The sequence below is a fragment of the Hypomesus transpacificus genome, chromosome 22 (assembly GCF_021917145.1).
Source record: "Hypomesus transpacificus isolate Combined female chromosome 22, fHypTra1, whole genome shotgun sequence".
NCBI classification, from domain to species: domain Eukaryota; kingdom Metazoa; phylum Chordata; class Actinopteri; order Osmeriformes; family Osmeridae; genus Hypomesus; species Hypomesus transpacificus.
The window spans coordinates 11,746,844-11,762,028 of NC_061081.1; the positions used below are offsets into that span (position 1 = coordinate 11,746,844).

Here is a 15,185-nt window from a genome sequence, read left to right on the forward strand (position 1 = left end):
TCATTGAGATTTGAAACCTCCTTTGGGAGAAGTCCTTTTGACAAAAAACTCCAAACAATTTGATTAAATGTATCACAATTTATAATTGGAAAAAATCCTGTTTACGTCAATTCTGCTATCATATTCAAAATACATTTTGCAATCCCTAATCTGACAGTTCGCCCACATCTGTACTCATTCATAACAGGCAAGACATTAATTAAGTTACAGTTTTTCCCAGGGACAGGTAGAAGTTTGACACTAACTCACAGGTATGTTGTTAAAGACAGGAGCGTACACAAGTGCATCAGACTTCTGGGGGGAGAAAAGAGAAGGAAACATTTATTACACTGAATCTGAGCAGCCTGACATCACCACACTAGTACACCAATACATAACAGCCTGGCATCACCACACCAGTACACCAGTACATATCAGCCTGGCATCACCACACCAGTACACCAATACATATCAGCCTGGCATCACCACACCAGTACATATCAGTCTGGCATCACCACACCAGTACACCAATACATATCAGCCTGGCATTACCACACCAGTACACCAATACATATCAGCCTGACATCACCACACCAGTACACCAATACATATCAGCCTGGCATCACCACACCAGTACACCAGTACATATCAGCCTGGCATCACCACACCAGTACACCAATACATATCAGCCTGGCATCACCACACCAGTACATATCAGTCTGGCATCACCACACCAGTACACCAATACATATCAGTCTGGCATCACCACACCAGTACACCAATACATATCAGCCTGGCATCACCACACCAGTACACCAATACATATCAGCCTGGCATCACCACACCAGTACACCAATACATATCAGCCTGGCATTACCACACCAGTACACCAATACATATCAGCCTGACATCACCACACTAGTACACCAATACATATCAGCCTGGCATCACCACACCAGTACACCAATACATATCAGCCTGGCATCACCACACCATTACACCAATACATATCAGCCTGGCATCACCACACCAGTACATATCAGTCTGGCATCACCACACCAGTACACCAATACATATCAGTCTGGCATCACCACACCAGTACACCAATACATATCAGCCTGGCATCACCACACCAGTACACCAATACATATCAGCCTGGCATCACCACACCAGTACACCAATACATATCAGCCTGGCATTACCACACCAGTACACCAATACATATCAGCCTGACATCACCACACTAGTACACCAATACATATCAGCCTGGCATCACCACACCAGTATACCAATACATATCAGCCTGGCATCACCACACCATTACACCAATACATATCAGCCTGGCATCACCACACCAGTACATATCAGCCTGGCATCACCACACCAGTACACCAATACATATCAGTCTGGCATCACCACACCAGTACACCAATACATATCAGCCTGGCATCACCACACCAGTACACCAATACATATCAGCCTGACATCACCACACCAGTACACCAATACATATCAGCCTGGCATCACCACACCAGTACACCAATACATATTAGCCTGGCATCACCACACCATTACACCAATACATATCAGCCTGGCATCACCACACCATTACACCAATACATATCAGTCTGGCATCACCACACCAGTACACTGTGTCAGTACATTTTCATATCAAGGGGCGTTATTAGCAGACAGACCAAAAGGCCTCTGGACGCAATTGGATAGAATTAGATCTAGATACAACCAATCAGTATTAGATCTAAATACATCTAATCCGAATTAGATTTAGATACAACCAATCAGAATTTGATCTAGATACAACCAATCAGAATTCGATCTAGATACAACCAGAGCAACAAAATGTAATCTTGGTTGTTTATGAAAATGCCTCAATGGCACATATCTGTACAGTCATTGCATTAAACCCGCCTCATATCAGATAAACTGGTGATTGGCCGGCACTTTTCAAACTAAAGGGAAATTGGTTTGAATGGGAGGGGGGCCAGATCTAACCTTACTCTGGCTTGTTTTACACAATCATCTGTGAAGTCGTTAGGCCAGACTATCTAGGGCAAATAAACCACAAGCTGGCAGCTTGGTCTGGTTAAAATCAGATCACTGAGCAGAGAGTTAGGCTTGTGTGTGTTAGGCTTGTGTGTGTTTATGCAAAGGTTTTGGTTTCCACTACACTGTCTGGAACACTGTTGCTGCATTTGTAGTTCTGCACTTCGAATGATCCTCACCTCAATTATCTCTTTTGTTTCTTCCAATATCTTCTGAAGTTCCCTGATGTTTTGGTAGTAAGTCCAGTGTTCAGCGCCGGTGGCGGGAAGTCTTGTGAGGGCAGTGAATAGACTTCGGGAGAGACAGACAGTTATTATACATTTACATTGACATTTATTCATTTAGCAGACGCTTTTATCCAAAGCGACTTCCAAGAGAGAGCTTTACAAAGTGCATAGGTCACTGATAATAACAACAAGATAGCCCCAAAGCATTGCGGGTAGCCAAAAACAAGAAGTACACATTGTGAACAACCCAAAAACAAGTGCTAAAGGGAAGAAACCATAAGAGCATGTAGTTAAGCAAGTTACAATTACACAACATGAATCTCTAAGTGCAAGTGTACCTGTAGGAATTATACCACACAGACTTTAAGATAGATAGGTCTTGTAGCTTAGAGTGCTCTAACTGTTTTTTGTTTTGTTTGGAATTGACAACATCCAATTTTTTGAGACACGTATGGCTGGCCCAAGTAATTAAAAGAGACTAAAAACTTGTGAATTTCTCCTAAAAAGTGATTCCCGTTCGCGGAAGCTGTATTGACCAGTTAGTATATTCAGTGGCAGTTTTAGCTTGTATGGCTCTCTGGGCAAACCAGGGTTTATTTTTTATTTTTAAATATATGAACCTTCAGTTTTTATTATGATTGTTTTTATGATTTTATGTAAAGCACATTGAGCTGCAATTCTTGTATGAAATGTGCTATATAAATAAAGTCTTATAATTATAATAATAATAAACTGTATCACCTAACCGAAGGTTGGACAACTTGGTCAGCTAGTAGTAGAAGAATGTGCAACAAGTTTGTATGGTCGATTTTGACAAAGATATTGAAGAAACAGTTAGTCAAAAATGCCCAGGCTCAGCCCTGAAGAATTGAGACGGAAACACTTGTCATCCAAAATAACAGGAATAGACAGGGCCAGGGAGTTTTCAGGCGATCTTTATGAGGATGGATCTATATTTTTCTGCAAAGTCTCAACATTCAGATGACCATATTTGGCGTCAAACTGTTGTGGAACAACTTCGGTCGCTCCAACACAAGTACAGGAAGGCTATCGTAATTCCACAGGTTTTCAGTTTGAATAACCGCAGGAAAAGTGAAAAAATCTGCAGATTTTGTTTCGGCTTGTATATTAGAAATTCTCTCTCGCAAATGTCCAACTCGGTGGAGTGGGGAGGGAGTTGGAGTTGTCTCGTGCTGCATTCGCATTTATCTGGATAAAACAGTCATGACATCCAAAAACACATATAACTTTATTCCGTGGAAATAGCAAAGGTATGCCTATGTCTGTGAAACTTTAAAGTTTCTTTTAACATAATAGCCTAATCACAATTACGGCAAAAGAAGTGCTTGCGCAAACAGGCATGACATGTAGCCTAGTCTACGTGATTATAGGCAATAATATAGTTTCCGTTGTATCCGTGTTTAGGAATATACTTGTAAGAAGCAAGGACTTGGTGGTCTAAAGGAGAAACATAATTCGACTCCAAATAACAAAACAAAAACTGTTTCTATACCTTATCATAAAGAGGCACTTCCATACCGCAGCATTGGGTCTCCGTCTGCCCGCGCGCTTGCCGCTAAGAGCGGTGCCGCTCGCGCTTTCCTAGGAATAAGGGAGGTTTTATGCACAACTGTACATCAATAGGCTACAACTTCCTATAGCTTCAGCCTATATACTGTATGAAGTATATATTGAAACATATTCATATTTTGTTATTTCAAACTGGCACACGATAAAGGATATTCGTAACATTTCCATCTTGATAGCCGATGTGAAAGTGAAAGTTTACAGTGTGTTGACTCCAGACATGCTGAGGGAGGCCAGCACTACTGGAGTTACATACAACTGTAATTGTAATTTGTACACAAAAACAGGCTCTCCTAGTTCAATTTCACTGCTTCAAATCTATATGATACAAATACCGCAACTTTGTCAGCAGCCGAAGCACTTCCTTATGCTATAGTAGGCCTGTTGTAAGCTATGTCCATTCACATAGCCTGCCACAACAAATCCTAGTTGTGACATAGAAAGCGCAAAGGCTACCATCCTTTCATTAGTGAAAATATAAATAAAATTGTTGGGGTAAGCGTGACAATTGGCCTAGTTTTATTTAAGCACTGTTTATCTTACATAGCTATTGTGCATACCCTTAAGTATGCTTTGCCTATATATTGTGTATCAAACCAACAAAGTTGTTTAGGACATGCAAGGAACCTTACTTTATTATTTGTTGTCAACATAATTCGACAACATTGTAGAGTGTAACTCTGTCAGTCGTTCTGACTGATTGAATCGTCAGGGGAAAATAGACTGGACTTTGTCCCGCCGTTTCACCTTGGGCTATAATGTAAAAGTAAACAGGCTTAAAAGAAATAGGGCTCTGAATATTTAGGGAAGACAATATATATTTATAGGATTTTAGGCAACAAGAAATTTGACATAGCTAGCTTACCACGTGTAGCCTTGGAAATATGCAACGCCAAGTTACGGTGTAGATACAAAGGATCGCTGTCAAAAGACTTGTCATCCGCACAGTGTAACTGCCCCTCAACGAGTAAGGGCAATAAGCGACGATCACATTTTCCTAAACTGACAGAGATTTGCGGTATCCTTTAGTGATTTCAGATCCAGTCATTTGCATTCCCTCTGTGGTAGTCTCCCGTAGACTTTCAACCCGTCATGTCCACTCCCCGCCTCGAGCTCCTACTGAGGCGTGCGTCTTCCGTGCTTCTTCGGTGGCACTCAAGTCACACCCTCTCCGCGCTGTCTGCGGTAAGTTATGTGGTCAGGGATACCGATAGAGGACTAGTTTAGCATCAACCATAAACCTGCAATTGGTTCATGAGTGAAAGCTGTTTTGGATACGAACCGGAGGCAGCTTTTCAGCAGGTTATCAGTCCAGTGCTTCCAGGGAAGCTGCATCTGTACCAGGGGCAATTCTAGGATCAGACCATTAGGGGTGCTCAGCCCCCAATGAGAACGTGACATGGATACAGTGCCTTGGAAAAGTGCTTAAACCCCTCCTGCTAATAAATCCCTAATTTCACTGGATAACAATTAATACATTTATGTATTATTATGCAAAATATTTGAATGAACTCTTGTTCATGAACTACCAGCATCAAATTATAATAACCAATAATATATTTTTTATTATTCTGATTTTTGAGCACCCCTAAAAATGGCCTAAAATCGCCACTGATCGTTACAGATGGCCCTTAGAATACTTTTGACAGGAAGTCAGATCTGTAGCACAATATAGGCAGGATGAATAATAACAGATACTGGTTCGATTTTAAAATAAATCCCACAGATATACTGATAACTTTATTTTAAGTCTTGCATGTGAACTAAATATACAGCAACCATTTATGAGGCAATTAAAAACTGGCAGTAAAACTAGGCTATATTGTATGCAACTGTCTACGGTCATAATGCAGTAAGCTATGTGGAGGATACCTTTGCAGACAATATCAACTCTTTCCAGTTCACCTCAACATTAGAAGATGAGAAAAAAAATTAAGTGAAGTAGAACATTGTTGTACGACAAGGTATCGCAGAAATACACGCAAGTCCGCCCAACTCCCTCCCCTCACTAGGTGGCGCTGTGGGGAAGCTTAATTCTCAGTGGCTGTCCCCGGTTACCACGGTGCCCTCCAATTTGAGACCAGCCAGATTATCCACCACCTCCTCCTCCTCTTCCTCCTCATCATCATCATCATCATCATCCTCCTCCTCCTCGTCGTCTTCATCGTAGTCCTCCTCCTCCTCCTCTTCCTGCTCCTGCCCTGCACTGGAGATGTTCTTCCAGTAGCTGTCGTAGCCGGAGGCTCCGTAGCCATAGCTCTCCTCGTCAGCACCACTCTGACGGCCAAACTTCAGCGAGCGGGCTAGACAGAGAACACATGAGGTCAGGGACTAGCTCTGGACTAAGATGTTAGAGCTGGCTAGTCCGGGGCTAGGCTAGTCCGGGGCTAGTGGACATGTGCATGGTGAGGTGTGCTGCTACTCACTAGACATGCTGAGGTCTTTGGTCTCCTGGGTCTCGTGGCCACATTTGGGGCACGGCAGGTTTTTCCCCTTCTCCTGCTTAAACACCTTGCTCCTCACGTGGTCGTCACAGAAACAGGCCTGGGGAGAAGGGAGGGACAGGCAGAGAAAGGAAGAAGTAGGAGTGGGCGTTATACCGGTGTGAACGTGAATACCGGTGTGAACGTGAATACCGGTATGGTGTTGTATATTAATAAATGTATTAAGTAAAGTGTTTCTGTTTTGTATGTGGTGGATTGTAGATTATTGGGCAGGGTGGTGGCAGAGGGACAGGTCATGGCCCTAAGATGGAGCAAGCTAGGCCTACGCAGTAAGAGTAGCACTGAGGAACAGGCTCAAACCAGTGTTAAGAGATGAGGGCTGGGGGGTGTGGTTTGGCAGTCTAGAGATAAGAATGAGTGTGCGTATCTCAGTGTCAATGTGAGATACGCACTAGACAGTCAACAAGGTTGTGAATAAGGGGGGGTCCAGATAGCTAACAGCTGGGACTGATCAGAAAGTTAGAACTTAAGATAATACTTCTGAGGAGAGCTGACTTCTCATCCAAAACAGGTATAAAATATAAGTCAAGTAATACAGCCTTGTGGGTGAGTGGGTGGGGGTGAAATTAGTCTTTAACAAAAAAACAACATTTAAGCATGGATGCCACACGCATTGTGCCAGCCAATGAAAGTCAACAAACGAGCTAGCGCATCTCCAGAGGAAGCAAACATTCATTGGAGTAAACTGCTTTTGTTGGCAAGTGTAAGCAAGCGTTAATGATGTCTGAAAATAACGCCAGTGGGGTTGCTTTGCCTGACGAAGAAGAATTGGTCAAAAAAAGAAAGCCTCTTCTGTCGTTTGGAAATGGTTTGGTCAAACAGCCTACTCTGTAACTTGTCGTCGAATTGTTCTAGCAAAAGGGGGAAACTAGCAATCTTTTTCACTACCTGAAAGTCAGGCATGTGCACGAATATGAACAATCTACCAGAATGCGTTTAACAAATCCAATGCCAGGTTGGTTAGAATTGTGAAATGTTTATTGTAGGCCAACGGGGTGGAGTATTCAGCCAAAGACATTGTGTCCTTGGGCAAGGCACTGCCCCTACTTGCCTCGGGGGAATGTCCCTGTACTTAGTGTAAGTAGCTCTGGATAAGAGCGTCTGCTAAATGACAATGTAATAATTATTTATAGCTAATTCACTACAAATATTTAACAGTTTTCTTGGTATCCCATAAACGTAGGCTACTGTTTAATGCTAAAGTTGCTTTTCCGTGGCAAAGCACTGCAAAAGTTGGAAAATTCAACTCATGCGACACCGGAGTTACCCAATCCAAATCCGTCTGAGTGCGGTAGATTAGCCGCTGCGGTGCGGATTGCATTGTCATGACATTTTAAGAATAACTAATATATACTCAAATGTTTACTAATAAACATTTTAGGCCACACCGCCCAGCCGTAGAAAGAAGCGTTTCAAAATCAATATCAATGGGAAACCGTGAATGTTACCCAACAGAGAGAATACTGGAGAGAATGTGGGGGAGGGAGGGAGAGGGAGATGGCAGGGAGTCACACAGAACGACTGCTCTGAAAATGTCCTGGATCTGGTAGGACAGGATTGGTGGCATGGGCGTTGAACAGCACGACTTCTCGCTTATCTGACAACATCGACCGCCAGAGATCAAAGCTTAGAAAGTTACAACAGTTCCTGGTGACGGTGTAGGGCCATGAGGAGGTGTAGGGATGTGGAGGACGTGTAGGGGTGTGGAGGACGTGTAGGGGTGTGGAGGACGTGTAGGGGTGTGGAGGACGTGTAGGGGTGTGGAGGACGTGTAGGGGTGTGGAGGACGTGTAGGGGTGTGGAGGAGGTGTAGGGGTGTGGAGGACGTGTAGGGGTGTGGAGGACGTGTAGGGGTGTGGAGGAGGTGTAGGGGTGTGGAGGAGGTGTAGGGGTGTGGAGGACGTGTAGGGGTGTGGAGGACGTGTAGGGGTGTGGAGGACGTGTAGGGGTGTGGAGGACGTGTAGGGGTGTGGAGGAGGTGTAGGGGTGTGGAGGAGGTGAAGGGGTGTGGAGGAGGTGTAGGGGTGTGGAGGACGTGTAGGGGTGTGGAGGAGGTGTAGGGGTGTGGAGGACGTGTAGGGGTGTGGAGGAGGTGTAGGGGTGTGGAGGACGTGTAGGGGTGTGGAGGAGGTGTAGGGGTGTGGAGGACGTGTAGGGGTGTGGAGGACGTGTAGGGGTGTGGAGGACGTGTAGGGGTGTGGAGGACGTGTAGGGGTGTGGAGGACGTGTAGGGGTGTGGAGGACGTGTAGGGGTGTGGAGGAGGTGTAGGGGTGTGGAGGACGTGTAGGGGTGTGGAGGACGTGTAGGGGTGTGGAGGACGTGTAGGGGTGTGGAGGACGTGTAGGGGTGTGGAGGGATCAAGACATGCCCCTCACCTTGCAGCGCAGACAGGAGTGCTGGCCAAGTCTGTTGCAGGAAACACCTGGAGACAAAAGAGACATTTAAATCTCCTTCTCAACATCAATACTTGGTTCTATATCATTGCCTCAAGCACACCTGCATTGCCTGATGCAGATTTGTTTGACATTGTAACAAAATTGAAAGTTTTCCCCGTGTTCCATCAAACCTGAGACACGCCTAACCCTAACCCTGGACTGAGACACGCAACCATCCAGGAGGGGAGCGCCTTGAGGAGGGGCTGTGCAATGGACAGGAGGAGGAGGAGCTGTGTGGTGGACAGGAGGAGGAGCTGTGTGGTGGACAGGAGGAGGAGGAGGAGCTGTGTGGTGGACAGGAGGAGCTGTGTGGTGGACAGGAGGAGGAGGAGCTGTGTGGTGGACAGGAGGAGGAGGAGGAGCTGTGTGGTGGACAGGAGGAGGAGCTGTGTGGTGGACAGGAGGAGCTGTGTGGTGGACAGGAGGAGGAGGAGCTGTGTGGTGGACAGGAGGAGGAGCTGTGTGGTGGACAGGAGGAGGAGCTGTGTGGTGGACAGGAGGAGGAGCTGTGTGGTGGACAGGAGGAGCTGTGTGGTGGACAGGAGGAGGAGCTGTGTGGTGGACAGGAGGAGCTGTGTGGTGGACAGGAGGAGGAGCTGTGGGGTGGACAGGAGGAGCTGTGTGGTGGACAGGAGGAGGAGCTGTGTGGTGGACAGGAGGAGGAGCTGTGTGGTGGACAGGAGGAGCTGTGTGGTGGACAGGAGGAGGAGCTGTGGGGTGGACAGGAGGAGCTGTGTGGTGGACAGGAGGAGGAGCTGTGTGGTGAACAGGAGGAGGAGCTGTGTGGTGGACAGGAGGAGGAGGAGGAGCTGTGTGGTGGACAGGAGGAGGAGTTGTGTGGTGGACAGGAGGAGGAGGGACTCACATTTGTAGGTCTCCGCCTGCAGGACCTGACAGCTGGCCTGGTGCTCAAACTGGTCGTCCTCACACAGGAAGTTGTGACAGAAACAGCAGCGGAATATCCTGCCTCCTGCCGGCCAGAGGATGTCAGAGCAAGAGAATGAGCACCACAACCGTGAACAGCTGTGTGTGTTTCAGTGAAAACAACAGGCAACTCTGTGTGTATGGGTGTGTGTGCATAAACAAGTGTGACAAATCAATAGACATCTGTGTGTGTGTGTTACCGTGGTCCCAGACACAGCGTTCACACTCGATGCAGTCAGCATCTGACAGCGGGCAGACACAGGCGTGACTGCTCAGACACTTCCTGCCATGACACACCCAGGCCTCGCAGAAGTCACACACCGCCCCCTGGTGGTGCATACACAGGACAGCAAGGGGAAAACCCTACTTAACAGTAACAACTTTTACATTTATATTTTAATCATTTAGGAGACACTTCAATCCAGAGCACTTTAGGAATGCCACATTTAGTAAGTGACAAACTTAGTCAAAGACCAGACTTATGATGTTTGTCTAGGTCAGTGGTTCCCAACCCTGGTCCTCAGGGCACCCCTGTCCTGCATGTTTTAGATGTTTCCCTGCTCCAACACACCTGATGAATGGTCATAAGCAGGCTTGTGCAGAGCTGGATAAGGGTTGGGAACCACTCATCTAGGTTACCATTAGGGGTGGAACGGTACATGTATTCGTACCGAAACGAACGGTACGGGCTTCACGGTTCGGTGCATGAAATTACACGGAGAATACACGGTATAAAAATAAATAAAATTTGCGTTCAAATGAATTAACGTAATGCGGAACTGCTGTTACATACTCCTGTTCTTTAGGGACATCTAATCTGTAGCTCTAAAGCTCTGATTGGTGCCGCCGTGAGTCAGAGATAGCTAGCAGCAAGGACGAGTATGATTGCAAGTTTCGGAAAACTTCGGTTTCCCATTCAGGTACAGTATTACAGGCGAGAGAGTGGTGGATAAGACAAGCACTGTGTGTCGGCGTTGTTCAGCAGTTGTGGGCAGTGACGTGCAGTCTGGGTAGGCACTGCCTACCCTGCCAAAATTTAAATAAGCAGTGCTTTTACTGTCCGTTCACTGCGGATAACAAGCGAAAAACTCACTTGCGCAATTCGATCCTGTATTCTTCCACATGTACGTTGAAAAGCACAACTTATTACACCAGCTATTCTGCCCTACAAAGGCAAAAGACCGTAACTCGCCAAAGTGTAAAACTGAGAAAAACGACTTCACTATGTGAGTGGAAATACATCTAACATGGCAACGCATAAAACACATGTGGCATTGGCTAAATGACTAAAAATATCCGACGCCATCACCCAGGTGTGCCAATCACTGGAACGAGACAAAAGAAACTGTCCAACTTCTCCTCCCTACAGTGCTTAACCAGCCTTTAGATACACATAGGGCCAAATCACTGACGCCATCGGTATTTACATGTCATCTTCCATGCGCCCGTATAAAGGAACCTGGTTTGTTTTGCTTTTCCTCCATTGTACTGAACTCGTACCGAACCGTGATGTCTGAACCGCGGTATGAACAGAACCGTGACTTCAGTGTACCGTTCCACCCCTAGTTACCATACAGGTGTCGATCTGGTAACAGTCTAATACGAGGGCTCTGAATGAGGAGCAAGCCCCGCCCACCCCCTTCACTCACCACCATGCCCCGCCCCCCTTTCACTCACCACCATGCCCCACCCCCCTTTCACTCACCACCATGCCCCACCCCCCCTTCACTCACCACCATGCCCCGCCCCCCTTTCACTCACCACCATGCCCCGCCCCCCCTTCACTCACCACCATGCCCCGCCCCCCCTTCACTCACCACCATGCCCCGCCCCCCTTTCACTCACCACCATGCCCATGCCGGTGCTGTGGAGCCCCGGGTGTTTGATCACACAGTCAGATGACTTCATGCACTTGGTTTTACCTGAAGTAGAAACAAAGGGTTAGTGTTAGGGCCTAACATGAGTCATGTTAACAGTTTTGCCTTTGGGGGTGAACTGCCCATGTTCTCACTACAGAGTCTTTTTTAATTGCCTGGGATATGCCTTTCAATGAAAACCCCTACATGTGTGTTTGACTTGGTACATTTCTGAAACTGTCACAGACCCTGGAGGAGAACCGGGAGCAGGCTGGTTAGTAGATCACGTACCACACTGGGCACACATGGGGAGCTTCTGCACAGACGCACAGAAGTAGCAGAACGCTCGGTTCTTCTGCCGTCTGCCCGGTCGCCATGGTGAGATGGGGGAGAAAGGAGGGGTCAGGGGTCATCTCCATTTTAGGACAACAAGATAATAAGTAATAACTAACACACACAGCTGGGTTTGCAGTAAATGATGAGGCTGATGCTAACTTGGCTGGATGTGTTCAGATGCTCACCTTTCACACTTGTCACATTCCTGAAACACAAAACACATCATGTATCAGGGTTTCAGGTTTCAAGTTTTATTGTCAGGTGCACAGAACAACACAAGGTCAGACTGGGCACTGAAATTCTTCAAACAAGACAACGCAAGCAACCTAGCATAACATATAAGTACTAAGAACATAGATTACATCTATGATAAGATCAAATAAAATATAATAAAACAAAACAATTATAATAGTAATATACAAACTATTAAATTATAAAATTATAATACTAATATACAAAAAAAGTATGCAATATACATTTAATACACATTATACACTAAGACACAATGACCTTGTAGACCTATACTAACCAATGCACCCTATTATCACTTACATTTAGTCATTTAGCAGAAGCTCTTATCCAGAGCGACTTACAGTAAGTACAGGGACATTCCCCTCAAGGCAAGTAGGGTGAAGTCCCTTGCCCAGGGACACAGTCATTTTGCACGGCCGGGAATCAAACCGGCAACCTTCTGATTACTAGTCCGATTCCCTGACATCTCAGCCATCTGACTCCCAGTCACTAACCAACCATCCATGGTTGCACCTGCAGCATCTTAATCTCCTTTTATGCTCTTGGGTCATTTGTTACACAACTTGAATCAACCCAGTGGGGAGCTTGAATCAGCTCACCACTCATGTTACTGGTAACTGTCCAGCTTCATTATCTGCCTACCATAGCGGAGTTGCAGGGGTGCTTCGCCACGTCGACATGGTCACGGTTGGCTCGACTCTGTTTTTCCCGTTCCTTACGGTTTTCCGCCTTCTTGCGGGCACCGGTCTTCTTTTTCGGCATTGATGAGCAGGTTGGATTAGCGCACGGCGACGTAAACCTAAAATGAGCAAGACAACAGGATGTTTAACTGGTTAGCGCCTCATAGCTGGGCTAGCCTGCTAGTGAGAAAATGTTGCTATGCCAGCGGTGGACATAATGTCCATGCCACAATGACACTGCAAAACAACATTTATTTTACATTAGCAAAACACGGTTCATATACCATCTCTTGCAAACCCAGATTATCGTAGCAAACTCGTTAGCCACCACCAGTTTATCATATCTCGACATCCTACTTCTAGCTACCTGAAGACATTGGCTTTAACTCTATGCATGTGCATGCAATGAGTCGAGTAACTTATATTATTTATATTATAACACTGAGCTCGAAATACAATACATTATAATACAAAAGTTACCTTGGCTAGTCCACCACACGTTCCACACTTGAAGAGGAAGTTAGGACTGTGTGGTTCGTGCAAATTCTTCCGGGGTGAAATGAAGACTAGTTGATCGCAATCCTACTTTGAAAACAACATCTCCGGATTCACGTGTAGCCTATTAAGAAATACGTTTATTATCGATTTTCCTTCGTTTTATCAACAAAAGCATATTTTTAACACAATTTTTGCACAAAAAAAAACGTTTCCACATGTAGCCCACATATCATAGGAAATATCTCTCCTGTGGGGGACAACTAGCCTGACGTTGCCATATTCATAATTGTAGTCAGAATACGAGTCTAAGACCGCTCCGTTGGGCTGTGAGTATGGGGCGTGTATCAACCGAACCCCGAAAAAAATGATTCTTCGCTCAATTGGATAGACCTACAACCAATCAGAGCAACGTAATATGTTGTTTGTTGAAAACGAATTCAACCCAAGCGCTCTTTGGTGACGTGGTTGATTACGTTACTGTTGATCATCTGTCCATCATCGTATAAAGCCTGCATTGACAATTTGATTGGTGCGAAAAGCGCCTGTTCGGACATACTTTTTCCCAAAACTATACAGCGATCCCAGACCCAACTTCCCGACCAAATGTTTTTGTCTGGCAGCCAGTGTAAAGGAGTTAGAACCGTGAAACTCGCTCCTCAGGTATGTAAAACGCCACCCGCGTCAATGAAGAGCTAGCTTTTCTTTGGCGTAGCTGGTAGTGGTCACGCTTGGCAAGTCGAGGTTGTGTGTACGAGCCTAGTGAGTGGCGAAGGAGCCTTGTCGTGACGGAGCGGTTAGGGTTATGGTGAGGACGGAGCGTGGCCACAGCTGTTACATAGACTACCCGTCACACCAGGCTAGAGGACAACGGGTCCTGCAGACTAATTATTACACCAGATGGCAGAGATGGGAAGTACTGTAGGCTGCTGTAGCGTAGGTGGAGCTAGAAAACTGACAAAAGTATATGAATTTGAATAGGATTTACGTAGATTCTTCTGGTATCAGTAGGCTACTTCTATAGGCTACATTTTTCTGACAACTTTTTACGTTCACTCCTTACATTCTACACATATCTGTTAATTTTCAAGCCAGGCTCGTTACTTTAGTTTGAATTTGTATTTGGTGGGATGATCAATGTAGGCCTACAAAATATTTTTGGAATATAGGTTAAAGTTGAAAATATTTTTAACTGGAGCTTTGAAAGTTTGAAAAAATATTTCTCCCAAAAGGGTAAAAGAAAAGGTTTCATCATTAATGAGTAGGCTACTTGATGAGGACGCTAATATACTGTAGCCTATTCTGTTTTGGGCTTATCTGTTCTTTTCTCCTCCTTTCACTGTGTGTCTGGAAAAAAAGTGTAGAAAAAAGGACGTCATGAATGAAACAGAGGGAGTTAGCGATGTCGACATTCCTGATAGGCTACCCATAAAGCCTACATATGAGGGAGATGTTCAAAGTATTTGGTGTCAAAAAGGATTCCTGGCAAATGCGTCTATAATGTATTTTTGTATTATTAAGATGTGAGGTCCAGTTACCTGTGTAACACTATAACAGGTGTAGTAATGGATACTTTTTACATGTCAAAGCCCACACTTCTTTACTTTAACTTGAGTGAAAAAGTGTAGTCGGCACCTCAACTTTCACCAGTCTTTTTAAACATGAGTATTTACTTCTACTTGAGTGAAGGATGTGTGTACCTTGCCATCTCTGTTGAATCTTCAGTCTTGAACAGAATTACTCAAGTCTTGCGCATGACCACGGTCGGGGGAAGAAACCCAAACAAAGGTTCGGCTACCCTCGTCTATCTTCGTGAACCCCGCCCATGTCAAGTGTACGGTTTTA

The 15,185-nt window shown here is 45.4% G+C and overlaps 1 protein-coding gene across 2 annotated transcripts; it reads right to left on the reverse strand.

Moving 5' to 3' along the window:
* Nucleotides 1-5,558: 5,558 nt before the first annotated feature.
* znf330 (zinc finger protein 330) lies at nucleotides 5,559-15,111 on the reverse strand. 2 transcript variants are annotated; one of them, XM_047044884.1, is made up of 11 exons: nucleotides 15,041-15,111; nucleotides 13,326-13,464; nucleotides 12,808-12,964; nucleotides 12,099-12,118; nucleotides 11,869-11,939; nucleotides 11,567-11,643; nucleotides 9,922-10,048; nucleotides 9,663-9,767; nucleotides 8,738-8,784; nucleotides 6,284-6,401; nucleotides 5,559-6,160 (listed from the first exon to the last, which is right to left on the reverse strand). In XM_047044884.1, the coding sequence occupies exons 3-11, from the start codon at nucleotides 12,925-12,927 to the stop codon at nucleotides 5,895-5,897; spliced, it is 951 nt and encodes a 316-aa protein (XP_046900840.1). In that variant the 5' UTR covers nucleotides 12,928-12,964; nucleotides 13,326-13,464; nucleotides 15,041-15,111; the 3' UTR covers nucleotides 5,559-5,894. The 2 variants fall into 2 exon arrangements, with proteins under 2 accessions (XP_046900840.1, XP_046900839.1); XM_047044883.1 differs by lacking the exon at nucleotides 15,041-15,111 and having other exon boundaries at nucleotides 13,326-13,665.
* Nucleotides 15,112-15,185: the final 74 nt, after the last annotated feature.